Source organism: Echeneis naucrates, chromosome 22 (genome assembly GCF_900963305.1).
Source record: "Echeneis naucrates chromosome 22, fEcheNa1.1, whole genome shotgun sequence".
NCBI lineage: Eukaryota > Metazoa > Chordata > Actinopteri > Carangiformes > Echeneidae > Echeneis > Echeneis naucrates.
Window position 1 is genome coordinate 16,702,782 of NC_042532.1, and position 12,894 is coordinate 16,715,675.

The 12,894-nt window shown below is 41.5% G+C and overlaps 2 protein-coding genes across 4 annotated transcripts; one reads left to right on the top strand and one right to left on the bottom strand.

The window, feature by feature from the left end:
• Positions 1-1,038: 1,038 nt before the first annotated feature.
• Positions 1,039-9,530, top strand: tmem62 (transmembrane protein 62). Of its 2 annotated transcripts, XM_029493086.1 has the most exons (13): positions 1,041-1,718; positions 2,053-2,164; positions 2,342-2,479; positions 2,925-2,970; positions 3,491-3,632; positions 3,916-4,040; positions 4,249-4,371; positions 4,526-4,681; positions 5,151-5,310; positions 5,494-5,692; positions 5,839-5,934; positions 6,143-6,261; positions 6,951-9,530. In XM_029493086.1, exons 1-13 carry the CDS (start codon positions 1,518-1,520, stop codon positions 7,269-7,271), a joined length of 1,938 nt encoding a protein of 645 aa, XP_029348946.1. In that variant the 5' UTR covers positions 1,041-1,517; the 3' UTR covers positions 7,272-9,530. The 2 variants fall into 2 exon arrangements, with proteins under 2 accessions (XP_029348947.1, XP_029348946.1); XM_029493087.1 differs by having other exon boundaries at positions 1,039-1,718; positions 6,143-7,093.
• ptgr2 (prostaglandin reductase 2) lies at positions 8,353-12,706 on the bottom strand. Of its 2 annotated transcripts, XM_029493089.1 has the most exons (9): positions 12,524-12,706; positions 12,361-12,411; positions 12,098-12,216; positions 11,635-11,826; positions 11,357-11,527; positions 10,940-11,149; positions 10,628-10,837; positions 10,507-10,546; positions 8,356-10,415 (listed from the first exon to the last, which is right to left on the bottom strand). In XM_029493089.1, the coding sequence occupies exons 2-9, from the start codon at positions 12,395-12,397 to the stop codon at positions 10,351-10,353; spliced, it is 1,044 nt and encodes a 347-aa protein (XP_029348949.1). In that variant the 5' UTR covers positions 12,398-12,411; positions 12,524-12,706; the 3' UTR covers positions 8,356-10,350. The 2 variants fall into 2 exon arrangements, with proteins under 2 accessions (XP_029348948.1, XP_029348949.1); XM_029493088.1 differs by having other exon boundaries at positions 8,353-10,415; positions 10,507-10,837.
• Between the last annotated feature and the right edge of the window lie 188 nt (positions 12,707-12,894).

Here is a 12,894-nt window from a genome sequence, read left to right on the forward strand (position 1 = left end):
ACCAGAAAAAAAAAAAAAAAGAAAAAAAAGTTGGCCAGTCTGGAGAATGTAAAATGTAAAAGTCTTTTTCTTGACCATTATATATGACGAAAACATTAAAGGTCGTCAGTAAATAGAGATAAATATATTTTATTTATAAGATAGATTATTCAAAAGATATTTAACATTATAGGTACTTACAAATATTAATGTGTCACTTTGACATTGAAGAAAACGAGAGCACTGACGAAATTTATGGATTTTAAAGATGTTTTCAGTGTGTATTTGCAGGGATATTTCTGAAAAACAAAAATTCCACTGAATCTAACAATATAATTCTTGTGATTTGACGAATTCCTTCAAACTGTGGCGACCTGAGTTGACTGTCCCTCCCCTCTGCTGCTGCAATCATTGCAACGTTGCAACAACGATAACAAATTTCCGGTTTTTTTTTTTTTTGATCGCCTACATGGAGCTGCGGAAAACCGACCCATCTGGCAACACAGGCTGCACAGAGGCACAAGATCAACGCATCGATTCTGGGTGTTTATTTAATGAGCTGCAGCAATTGATTGCATAAACATTTTTTATACACATTGTACAACGAAAATCCAACATATGTTACATGTCAAATTTAAAGGAAGTCCCCTGGGGAGTGTTTGAGGATATATAGATTTAGTTTGGAACGCTTCCGCTTCAAAAATGGCAGTTCTCTAAAAGACCACCAAGAGGCGCTGCCAAGTCAAATAAATCTCCCTACCTGTTGTACACAAACCATAAAATAATAGTTGCAAAAGTATAATTCATTCTATTAATCGGTATTATTTTGATATTAAATACACCTGGATAATTCCTACAGCACTAACCTATAAAACGAATTTGTTTGTGAATGTTGTTTGATAGATTTATAGATAGATAGACACTGTACAATATAAAAACATAGAGTGAAAAATAAAAAGAGATCATCTAAACAACCTCCTGTCTCGGTCTGTGTGTACTTTAAATGACTCCAGATGATTTGGGGGTAATTCCCGTAACTTCTCGCGATGTTAGGAGCGGTGAGTTCGCGGTCTGCTGCGGTGCTCGGAAAACGGGGCCAGAGTGGGAGCTCTGTCTCCGCACTCGCCCTCCTTCGGTCCTCGGGTTACGTGTCCTCCTCCGCCCGGCGGGTCAAAGCGCGCCGTCTTCCGCCGACGCCGGAGCTGGCTGCGGAGCTAGCCGCGGAGCTAACCCGCCGCTGAAGGCAGCCGAACGGACCCGTGAATGCACCCCGCTCCTCCATGAGTCTCCTGTGGCCGCAGCGGCAGAAACGGTGTGAGCTCCGGCTCTTAGCCATGTAGCTGACCGGTCCAGCCGGGCGTGTGCGTGCGTGCGTGCGTGCGTGTGTGTGTGTGTGTATGTATGTTTGTTGTTGTAGTCGATGTTAGTTAGCGCTCTTAGCCGTTTCCACCGGTAGCTAGCTTTTTTTCTGTCCGGGACAGACGGCGGTAGCTGGCCCCCCTCCCTCCCCCTCTCCCCTCTCTCGCCACCACAGGAGGATGCTGAAGCTGTTCGGGTCTCTGGTGGTCCTCGGACTGGCCCTGGCCTGCATCACCTCCTGGGTGTTGGACAGCTATGACACGGCTTGGCACCCGAAACGAAGCCTCCAGCTCCGGACCGCCGGCGACGGGCATCGACCTGCGGGGAGCCTGCCACCATTTCCCGGCGGCGAACTGGACAATGTTTTCTGGTTTATACAGGTAGGTGTTTAGCAATCCGACCTGCTATGTGCCTTTTTCCGCAGACATCGGTTCCTTTAGTTTCACATCCTGTATGTAAGTGGGTTTGCTCTGCTGTCAAAGTGCCAGCCACTATGACTGACTGAAAGGGGTCACTGACTACAGAAGTGTGACATTGTCAGGTAGGTTAAACAGGTGGCTCAGCAACACAGTAAGTTGTAGTCAGACTTTGCCCTCTTTTGTGTTTTGCAGCTCTCATACTGCTCTGTTTAAAAACAAACAAAAAAAAAAACATAATTCAGGTATAAAACCAGCCAGATCGGTGTTAATCTGTTCTCTATCCCCCATTCTCAAGGTGTCTGACATTCACATAAGCCGATTTCACGACCCAAGACGAATTCCTGATTTTGAAAAGTTCTGCACAGATACCATTGAAGTGATCAAGCCGGCTGTAGTGCTCGCAACAGGTACAGTAATCCCTCCACCTTCAGCTAGTTTGTGCTGCTTGGAAAGTCTTTTTATTATTATTATTGTTATTTTAACATCCACTGAGTGTAGCCCTCACATCAGTCTAGAGCATAAATTGGCTGATGTGCCTCATATCTTTCATTCTGCGTCTCACAGTTTCCCTCTCTCCTCCACAGGGGATTTGACAGATGCTAAAACGGAGAGTAAAGTGGGCTCCCTCCAGCATGAGGTGGAGTGGCAGGCCTACCACAACGTATTGAAGAGGTCGCACGTGATGGAGCGGACTCGGTGGATAGACATCCGTGGGAATCATGGTGATAAACTGCAGCACTTTGTTACATTATTGTCCTCTAATATCCTTCCACTAATAAGAATTCATAAGCTGTGGTGCATTTTAGAATCACACAGGAAGTCATCCCACCCACTCCTCATTGCTGCTTTCTTCCCTGTTATTGGATCGTGAGCTATTAGATGTGAAACAAGATATCCTCGCTTTGTAACTGTCTATAAAAGAAAGCTAGTTATTGGATCTGCAGCTTCTCGGACAGCCACTCTGCTGTTACAGTTCACAGCTGTTGATGTCTCTCCTGCCATTTCTATGATATGATTGCAACATATTTAGTTCGATTTCTCCCTATATAATGAAGCAATCTGATGCCTCAATGAAATATGCATCACCTCATTTGACATTCTGGTCAGTGTGACTTTTTTAAGCTTCTGTTCTGCTCAATCTCACCATCATTTCATTTTTTCTGACAGATGCCTTCAATATTATTTCATTGGACAGCGTCAACAATTATTACCGGTCAGTATGAAAAAGTCAGTGCCGCGGTAAATGCCTGATTTAGATGAGGCCAGAGCTTACTCTGACTACTATTAGACATGCAGAGGCGATATTCTGCATGTCTCATCGTAGTAGGCAGAACGTGAAGTCAGTCTGAATATGTTAGGACTTCAGTGCCTCTGAAACACGAGTAGTGGCAGACCTATTTATTGACAATATTCCAAGCTGTCTGAGCCCAAACAACCAAAATAGAAGCAGAATCTACATGGACAGAGCGGCTCACTTGTCTTTTGAAAAGAAATTGTGCTTTATGTGAAATTTCTACCTCTGTCAATGTTGATTGATCCTTTGTCTCCCTAACAATCCTAATGTTGTGGTCATCCTCTTGGAGACTGAGTCTGCCTCCTACCCAAGCCTAATTTATTTATTCAATAAGCGTTAAATTATCTCAGGGCTGCTCTAGGATTGGAGCGACTGTCTCCATCCCAGTCTGCTTAACATTATCTGGTTGCTCACATTGGTGTTTCTTAATTTTCTTTAGGAAATACTCGGCAAATCAGAAAGTGGGCTCTTTCCACTATGTTCACAAAACTCCCTTTGGCAATTACTCCTTTGTCTGCGCGGATGCCACTCTGACTCCCGGACCCAAGAGGCCGTACAATTTCTTTGGTATTCTCAACCAGGTACGACTGTCAGCATTCTCTCTTGACAGAACATTGACTTTCTCTGGATATGTGGCAAAATGCACAGTTTAATTTATTGAACATAAGAGAGGTTTGACTGATATGATGGCACTTTGAACTGTAAGGAAATGTGGCTACTGAATAGGTAAGTGAGAAACAAAAAGGAAAAATCTTGTCACGAAGCAAACAGGCTTTTTTTTTTTTTTTTTTTTTACAAATGCAGCAATTACAGTAAATACACAGTAGATTGTTCATATTCAGTTCTTTTCTCAATATATGACAGACTCAAATGGACTTACTGGACACATTCAGGCTTGAGAGTCTAAAAAGCAACCAGTCCATCTGGTTTGGCCATTACACCACCTCCACTGTTCTCTCCCCTTCTCCCGGGCTTCGAAATATGATGAGGTAAGAAAAGCTTGCATGTTAAACCGGTTTGCAGACAATGGGTGGAGAAATGCACTCTCGTCACCCCAGTGATTGTGCAAACACTCAACAGCTGTTGTCTTTTAAAGCCAAATGTTAATCGCTAAATCTCATAATGCTTTCAAGATGCTTATTTTTATGTTAAATTATGTTGATATTATCAGGGATTTTTATTTTTCCGTGTGACTAGATCGGCAGTTGCCTATCTCTGTGGTCACCTGCACACACTGGGCGGTTTGATGCCTGTTCTCCACAGCCGACACCCCCAGGGCACCCTGGAGCTGGAGCTGGGTGATTGGATGGACAATCGCAGGTTTGCAATACAACATGAACTGTGTGTGTGTGTGTGTGTGTGTGTGTGTGTGTGTGTGTGTCCATTTTATTGGTATTGGTCAGTTTTTATTTCATTCCCCTACATAAAGAAACGTACTTAGGGGCTCAGCCCATCTTCTCATGCCTGTTTCCAGGTACCGGGTTCTGGCCTTTGACCACGACCTGCTGAGTTTCTCTGACCTGAGGTTTGAGCAGTGGCCTGCTGTGCTCATCACTAACCCCAAGGATGCCCAGTACCTGCATCCAGGAGTGGAACCGCTGGGTCGGATACAGAGATCGACACACATCAGGTGTGTGTGTGTGTGTGTGTGTGTGTGTGTGTGTTGGCTGTCTCTGTTTCTGGTTTCTGTGATATAATTTACAGAGCATATCCCCCTGCAAAGATGCTTAGCTTATTATGTCATGCACTCTCTGTGTTGGTGTGTGTTTGGTAGTAGCAGTATCGCACTTCGGTGTCATTAGGTAGAAAGTTGGGTCACAGGTTGGTTAGTTAGATCAGTGTCCAGGAAGCTTTCAAATCCCTTTTTTGGGCTCCAGTGCATTTTAAGATTAGGTAACAAGATAGCCATAAACATCTTGGCTATTTTTTATAAATAAGTAGATTAACTTAAATTAAATTTAATGTATTATGATCTGATATTTGAACTGAATCATCTGTATTCAAATTAAATTTAGATTTCTCTTTTTTTAACAAACAGCACAGCAGTGCCTTTCCCCAGTTTTCAATAGTAAAATGTTTATTTTTTTGCTTGTCACCAGGGTGTTGGCCTTCTCAGAGGCTCCAATCACAGCGGTGCATGTGAGTGTAGATGGGCAGCCTCTGGGGAAAGGCCACTCTGCTGGTGGTCCTCTGTATGTTTTGCCATGGGATCCATCGCTCTACCTCACTGGACTGCACACAATCAAAGTGAAGGTGGAGGTCAGAAAGCGATTCTCTTATTATCCATTTTAAGTGAAAAGTGTTTTGAGAATATTACAAATATTTTCTAGCTCCTGATTACGTTTGTTTGGCCTGAGTGGAATTATGATTCAACAGATACTGTGTTACATATGCTGGCTTTGAAACTATTTAGCATTAATGCAGACTTTTTTATTGGCTCAGGACTCGGCAGGCCGGGCGACTGTGCGGGAGCAGCACTTTACTCTGGAAGACAACCGGACCCCCAGCTTTGGTTTTGTCCAGTCCTTCATCCTCCTCACAGACCATTACATCCTGGGCCGGGTGGCCTTCATATTCATGATGCTGCTGAATGTTGGTGTGCTGCTGGCCTTTAGGTTCCTGCGAGTTCCGTCTGGCAGAGGTGAGCTGTTACTGAACATAATTGTGCCATTTCAAATTACAGGAGATGAGTACGTCATTAAATATCATTGACATTGACATGTAGAGCTATGTATTTATTTTAATATGTACTACTATACATTTTTGATTTTCATTCTTCATCTACAGGATTGATGTCTCAAGCGTGTGTGTCGCTCCACCTCGTCAGTAAAATGGACACTTTCTACTACACTCTGTTGCTCTTCAACCTGTGTACAGCCTTAGGTGGGTCAGCTAATTTTTCATACACATCGGGCCTACTCTTGTAAAACAAAACTATAGAATACTGTCAATCCCAACATAATATGATTCTGTGCACCCAAAAAAACATAAAAAAAAGTGCATCTACATAGAAATGATGCTTTTCAGTAATCCTGCGTAGGTTCATGTGGAGTCATTATCTCCGGTACCATTTCCCCATCTCTTCCAACAGGTCCGTGGTTCATAGGCGAATTGATAGATGGCCATAGTGGTGCCTGCTTTGCCTTCGGGGTTTTCATCGATGGACACTTCCTGGAGGGCAGTCTCACTTACGTTGTCGGAGTTGTTCAGGTAAGAAAATTGTTTTCATTTAACTTATCTCTTATCTCAAGCCGAAACATCTAGTCAGCTCACAAAAAATTGCAACTATTTTGATATTTATTTTCTGGCAAAAATACCAAAGATCTCAGTTGCCCTGTCCCTTGTGTGTAGTATAACATCTTTGGATTTTGGGCTGTTAACTTGGACAAGCAGGCAATTTCAGAGCAACTTGGTTTTTAGGGAGTGTTGGGGGATTTTCCTGAAATCTTACAGACTATATCACAGATTTTTGTAATGACAGAAATGTCCTTTTTGGAAGTCATATAATCAACTACAGTCTATATCTTTTCTTAATATCAATCCCCCAATTTGGCCATATACCATTTTTAGCTTTCTTTGCTTTCTTTCTTTGATTTGTCACATTTTTAATTTTTATCTTTTTTTGGAAACACTTAACCTTAACTTAAAGACAAAGTAAAAATCTTTCAAACTAAACTCTCTGACTACCTGGGGTCATGTTGATGCCTCTTAATATTAATAGATCTTATACCAAACATGCTATGTACCTTATAAATTTATACTAAATTGGTTTTGTAATGCTTTTTATTATTATTGTTGTCACGATGCTTTGCCAGTGTTTTCCATCCAAACCATCCTCAGCCATTATCTCGGCATCTTATTGTAAAGCCCTAATCACATTTAACTCAACTAATTTCCAGTTACTGTTCTTCAACATGCCCCTCACTTCTTACCTCTGCTGGAGCCTCCACCAACGTTGCCACGGCAACACCTTCCGATCCCACTTCCTGCGGCCGGGCTGCCGCTGGCGGACCCTGGCGGTTCACCTGTTCATGCTGCTGCTGCTCACCTGGCAGACCCACTCCTGCTACTTTCTCCTGGAGACCTACGGCCCCATGGCCTTTTTCCTGTCTCCTGTCCGCACATGGGCGTTGGGGCTCAGTCTGTTATTGGTCTACCGCGCCTGGACAGGCCCCGCCCCTCTCATTCGTGACAACAGCAAGAGCGTCTCTTCCTCTTGACAGTAATTGCACTGTACCGCAACAATTTATCTTGAGCCTGACTGACAGATATGTTTTGCTGTCTCTATCCACCCTGAAAGCCTCAATTCTCCTTCCCTGCCGCAGCATCTTCCTTTGTTTCTCTCCTTCCACAGCCACTTCAGAGTGCGTCACTCACTATCCTGTTTCTAATATTGTTTAATTAATATGCATGTTATTGTAAAGCACCGGTGAGCACATTTCTGGTCATATTCATGGGAATGTGTACAGTGTTTAAAAAAAAAAACAACAACAATCACCTTGGATACATTAAGGGTTCAATAGAGGACTTGTCCAGTGCACTGTCAACTGCAGCATACACTGGACAAGATCTGTATTCTACTGTTGTTTAAGCTGAGTCATTTACTTGAGCTTTAGCACTTGTTCAAAGTGTTGCCTTGGCCGAATGCAACTTCACCACTGCCAAAGGATGAATAAGAAAGATTTCATCTTTTATTCTTCCCTCTGTAAAACCATGTTCATTCACTAAAGAAGGCTGAATGTGCCAAACCGATCCTTGAGTTTACCTTTCGTCAGACAAATCTTGCAGATAACAAAGGTGTGCGCCTCATTTTATATGCCATAAGCATTTCCTAACTACCCATAGCTGACAGAGCGGTGGCTACTTAGGTGGAGATGACAGACTAGTTCAACCAAGACAGAATCCAAGGAAGAAAAATCCTGAATCAATCAAGCGCTGTGGTTGAGCTGTGTACAAGTAGTTCATGATTAAAAGTGTTTTTAAATCTAATTAATTCAATTGCACACAACTGCCACTAAAAGCTCCTAAATATTCTCATTTGAATATTCATATCAAAAACTTCAATGCCACGTTTCACCAAAACACAGAAGCTGGCCTGACTCCTGATGCTCCTTCAAACGTGACTACAGAAAGCAGCTGTTTGTTTCTCAGGAATGTGAGCACTTGAACAATAGGCTGGTCCCAGTAGTGTTTCAGGACAATGTTTTTATACTCCATAGTAGCTCAGTGAACTTCAAGAAAAACAGGTTTAAAAAGAATCCAGTTGTGTGGTGGCAAAAAAAAAAACAAAAAAACAAAAAAATAAATAAATGAATGTGCTAGATGTGATGAAATGAGATGAATCAGTACTATGCTGTTTTTTATTTTTTATTTATTCATTCTGATTGTACTGTGTGATTTCTTTATCCCCCCCCCCCATGTGATATAAAATGGCACTGAAATGGGCATTCATCTCCTTCACCTGATTCCCCCTGGTCGTGGTGAGCGCGGCTACGAAGCTAGAAGGGCATTCCTTGTGTTGGAAGTTAATCTGACAGTGTGAATCGCATGTGTCTAATTGAAATGAATGTTCGTCTTTTCTTACTTTTTCTTTTTTTTTTTTTTTTGGAAGGTGAAGGTGTGAGAGATGTACGTTGCGTGTGTTGCACTCTAGTAGCAGGTCCCTCATTTCCACGAGGAGAAACTGCCCTAAAACAGAACTCAGAAAGGGTGAAGACCACATTTACCAAATCTTTTAATATAAGCAATGTTCCAGCAGTTATCCAAGTATTCTTGTCAAACCATACCCAGTGTGTGCAGAATAATTGCTGTGTTATCAGACATGCAGTTTAAATATTAATAAATCTGCCAGACATTGGGAAAATTCAGTTATTTTAGTCATGCTGGCAATGGTTTAATAACTTTTTCCTCTCTGCAGACGGGTCTCTTTCATTTGTGCAGGATCACTACCATTCCAGCAGAAAGACTGATATTTGAAATTTATGGACTTAAGAGTTTTCACTCTGCACCTTTCAAAAGCTTTGTTGTTTGACCACTAGGAGGCAGCATTGAATGAATTTAGAGAATATTGTGCTAAAATTCACTTCCACCTACAAATAATGCAAAGGACTGATTTTTTTTTTTTTATTATTATTTTTTTTTCCCCCAAATGTTATTTTCCATGAGTTAATTCACACAAAGTGGTGAAGGTATATAAATCTGATTGTGATTTATTTTTTTTTGTACTTTACATCAAATTGACTGTTCACAAGAAAACGACCACGATTAAACCTATGAGGAGGAGGATATGTAAGTGACGTACTGGTCCGCACTCTTATTCTGAATCCCCTCCTATGTTGACATACTCAAGTATATGAATGAAGATGATGATGATTTTACACCTGCCACATATTTTTCTTGTGACAAATGAACGTGGAGCCAACCACAATTTTATTTAATGGTTTACAGTGCTGTGGAATAAAAGTGTTCATTACACTGAATCATAAACTTTGTGTTTGTCTTCTGGTGATTCTTTTACGTTAGCTAACAAAGCTGATCTTATTCAATAAATGTAACCAAGTACTGCAAACGCATACACGTGTATTCTGTCTTCTCTGATGCTGAAGACCAAATACATTTTTTAGTTTTTAGTTAAAACATGAGAAATGCTACTAGCATGGATTTTTTTTACTTCTAAGTCAAACACTACAAGAGTTCACACAGTAATGGTAAAGATGGGCTACAGTAAACGATTTGAGTGATGGGAAAAAATTCTAAGGTTTTGCAGTTTCATAAAGTTATGTTTCAAACTTCAGCTCAAGGCTGATGCTTCAAGCCAGGACATTGCAATGTTGGTTATTTTGACTTATTAATTTTAAGTTCAACTGATTAGTCAACAAAGGAGAGACTAAAGATGTTTTTTTCATTCCATTTTAATAAACGTCATTACATAATACCACGTTATAGCTTCAGGGCTAAACAATAGAGTTTCTGTTGATTTCATCAATTTGGTACTAGTATTGTTCGGGCAACAGTCATTTGAATTTATTCTGTTTATATGTAAGGGTTTATTTATATTTCTAGAAATCTAAATAATTAATTATTAGAATTTGTGACTGACATTCAAAAAGGTTTAAAATTAATTTCACGAACCAAGTTTCATAGTTGTAATCAACTGATGTCAGCCACTCAATGTAATATCTTACAAGAGTTCATTAAGTTAGTGTTAGTGGCAGTAATAAAAGGCAACTGTGGGCAACTGGGCAACTTCCCCAGGAGTACCAATAGTGTAGTCACTACAGGAAATGACAGATATTTCCGTCACTCTGATATTTTTATAACTTGCTTGCCAATGTTCCCGCCTTTCATCATAGAGCAAAATGCCTCTGCAAGAAAATTAAGTGATGGATTAAACTCTTAAAGGCAAAGAAATGGTGCTAAAATTGGGCAAAAATGCCAAAATTACAATTTACATACCTCCCATATTTCCAATGCCATTCACCACTGTTTCCAGGACCTGCAAAATGGAAGAAGAAGAAAAAAGAAACAAAATGGCATGGAAGAGTAATGCAATTTGATACCCAAGCAAATTCCTTACCTTGATTTGACCTGATTTAACACACTGGCTGAGCTCACAGAGAGCAGCATCTGCTTTGCTCATGTGGTTAAGCACCACAAATCGCTCTCGGGTGATGTTCTTTCTTTGCAGGACTTCCTGAGTCTCCACAGTCAAAGGTGGAGGATACGGAACATCCTTGTTATACTGAGAAATCTGCCCACACAAGATCACATGGCTGCCACTGTTCATCTGGAGGTGAAGAAGGAGGTAAAGGTCAATGTGTCAATCTGCAGCAATCACATTTAACTCTGCAAAAGCTAGAAACTATTTCAGATACAATCCAGGGACTACCTGTGATATTACAGTATCACTAGTGACACCTCCCACGTTGTCAAAATAAACATCCACGCCATCAGGGCAGCACTCCTTGAGCCTTGCTGGTACATCCTCTTGGCGATAGTTGATGGCAGCTGAGAAGTCAAGATCTTCCACTAAAGCTCTGCATTTTTCATCAGATCCACAGATCCCAACAACCCTCACACAGCCATCCATTTTGCCAATCTGGAACAGAATTGCAGGGTCCCCTGATGAAACTGGGCTTTTGCTTCTTTTTATTCTAAAACTTAAAAGTGTGTTTCTTACTTCAAGTGGTTCATATGAATGTAATCATTGCTGTTGAGTTTGAAAGCACTTTAAATACATAGACCTCCAAACTATACAAGACAGCTGAGCCTTACGAGAACCAAATCTGGAGTTTCCTGCATATACCTGTCCAGCTATGGAGCCACAGGCCCCAGCCGCACCGCTCACCACCATGGTGTGATTGGCTCCTTTGGTCACATGACCCCTCTCCCTTACACCCAGCAGTGCAGTGAGGCCTGTCATGCCAACAGCACCCAAAAAGTAAGACAAGTGCCCATCAACCAACTGTGGATTAACCTGCAATTGAGAGACATCAGTATTTACAACTGGCGTAGCACACCTCAGCCGTTATATGTGCAGTGTGTCAGTCATTGTGCTCTTTTGCAGTGACGGTCCACACATACCTTCTGTAAGACACTTCCTTTCATAACAGCGTGGGTCTGCCATGGCCAGTTGAATGAGGTGACCACATCTCCCACAGCATAGCTGCTGCAGTGGCTGGACTCGACCACGCCAACACCTCCACCATCCAAACACTTAGACAGCTGCCACGGAGTCAGGTAATCGGCACCGGTGTCCTCATTCATTCTGCATCGCTACGGAGCAAAGACAGAAAGATGAGAGTGACAACAGTGATGAAGATGGTTTTATAAATCACATACTGTATCTCCAATGGCACCTGTAAATTACAAATATGGGTGAAGTAATTGATTTCAAAGGGACAGTTTTGGTTGTGTAATTGCAACATTAATACCATCTATACATAACATATGCATCTAGTATAATTATTATACAATCTGTAGCCTAAATGTGCACGGTAAGGTACAAAAGGGTCATTTATTGAGCCCATTTTAACAGAATCCGTACCATGTAAGGGTCGACTGAAAGGTAAAGCGTCCGGACGAGGACCTCCCCATCTGACAGGTCAGCTGCTAAAGTTGTGTCCTCCAGGCGGAAATTTTCAGGAACTGGCGCCCCATTGTTACCTGGATGTAAATACATGCAGTATGAGTAACAAACTTTGGTCACACGGTGCTGCAGCGTTGCATCAGAGCAGAAAAAGGCGGATGGGTCATCTTTATGTCTCTACATTTGAGATGATGAGATGAATAATGAATGAAGGTCCCGACCTGGTCTTGAGTTGAGAACGACTCGTTGCACTTGCATCCTCCAAACGTGCCCTTGAATTTAAAAAGTAGCATACTTTGTTAACTACAAATTTTTTTTTAATAAGTAATAATAATTATAAAACAACAACCAAAAAGTCAGTTCTTTTACAGGAATTAGTGTTACCTCAGGTCATACAACACGCGAAAATAAAACAACCAACAACTTCCAAAATCTGCTCCGGTCTGTTTACGTTAGCAAACAGTTAGCCTGTGACTCATTGAGCTCACAGCGAGATACCACCCTGTTAGCAACATCCGCCCTCGCTTAAAATCCGTTACGCAGTTGGACCGATGATTTATTTTATTTTAGTTTTTTTTTTTTTTTTTTTTGGCTGAGAATCAACTACCATCTCGTATTTGATTACGCATCTACCGTTAAATCACATTGAATGAAAAACACGGGTGATGCTTGCTGTCTCTAAATGTGGTAATGTGCTGCGGTTAAAGGAAAGTGGACATTGTTCCCCCAACGTCCTGGTGTAGCAGGGGCTTTAC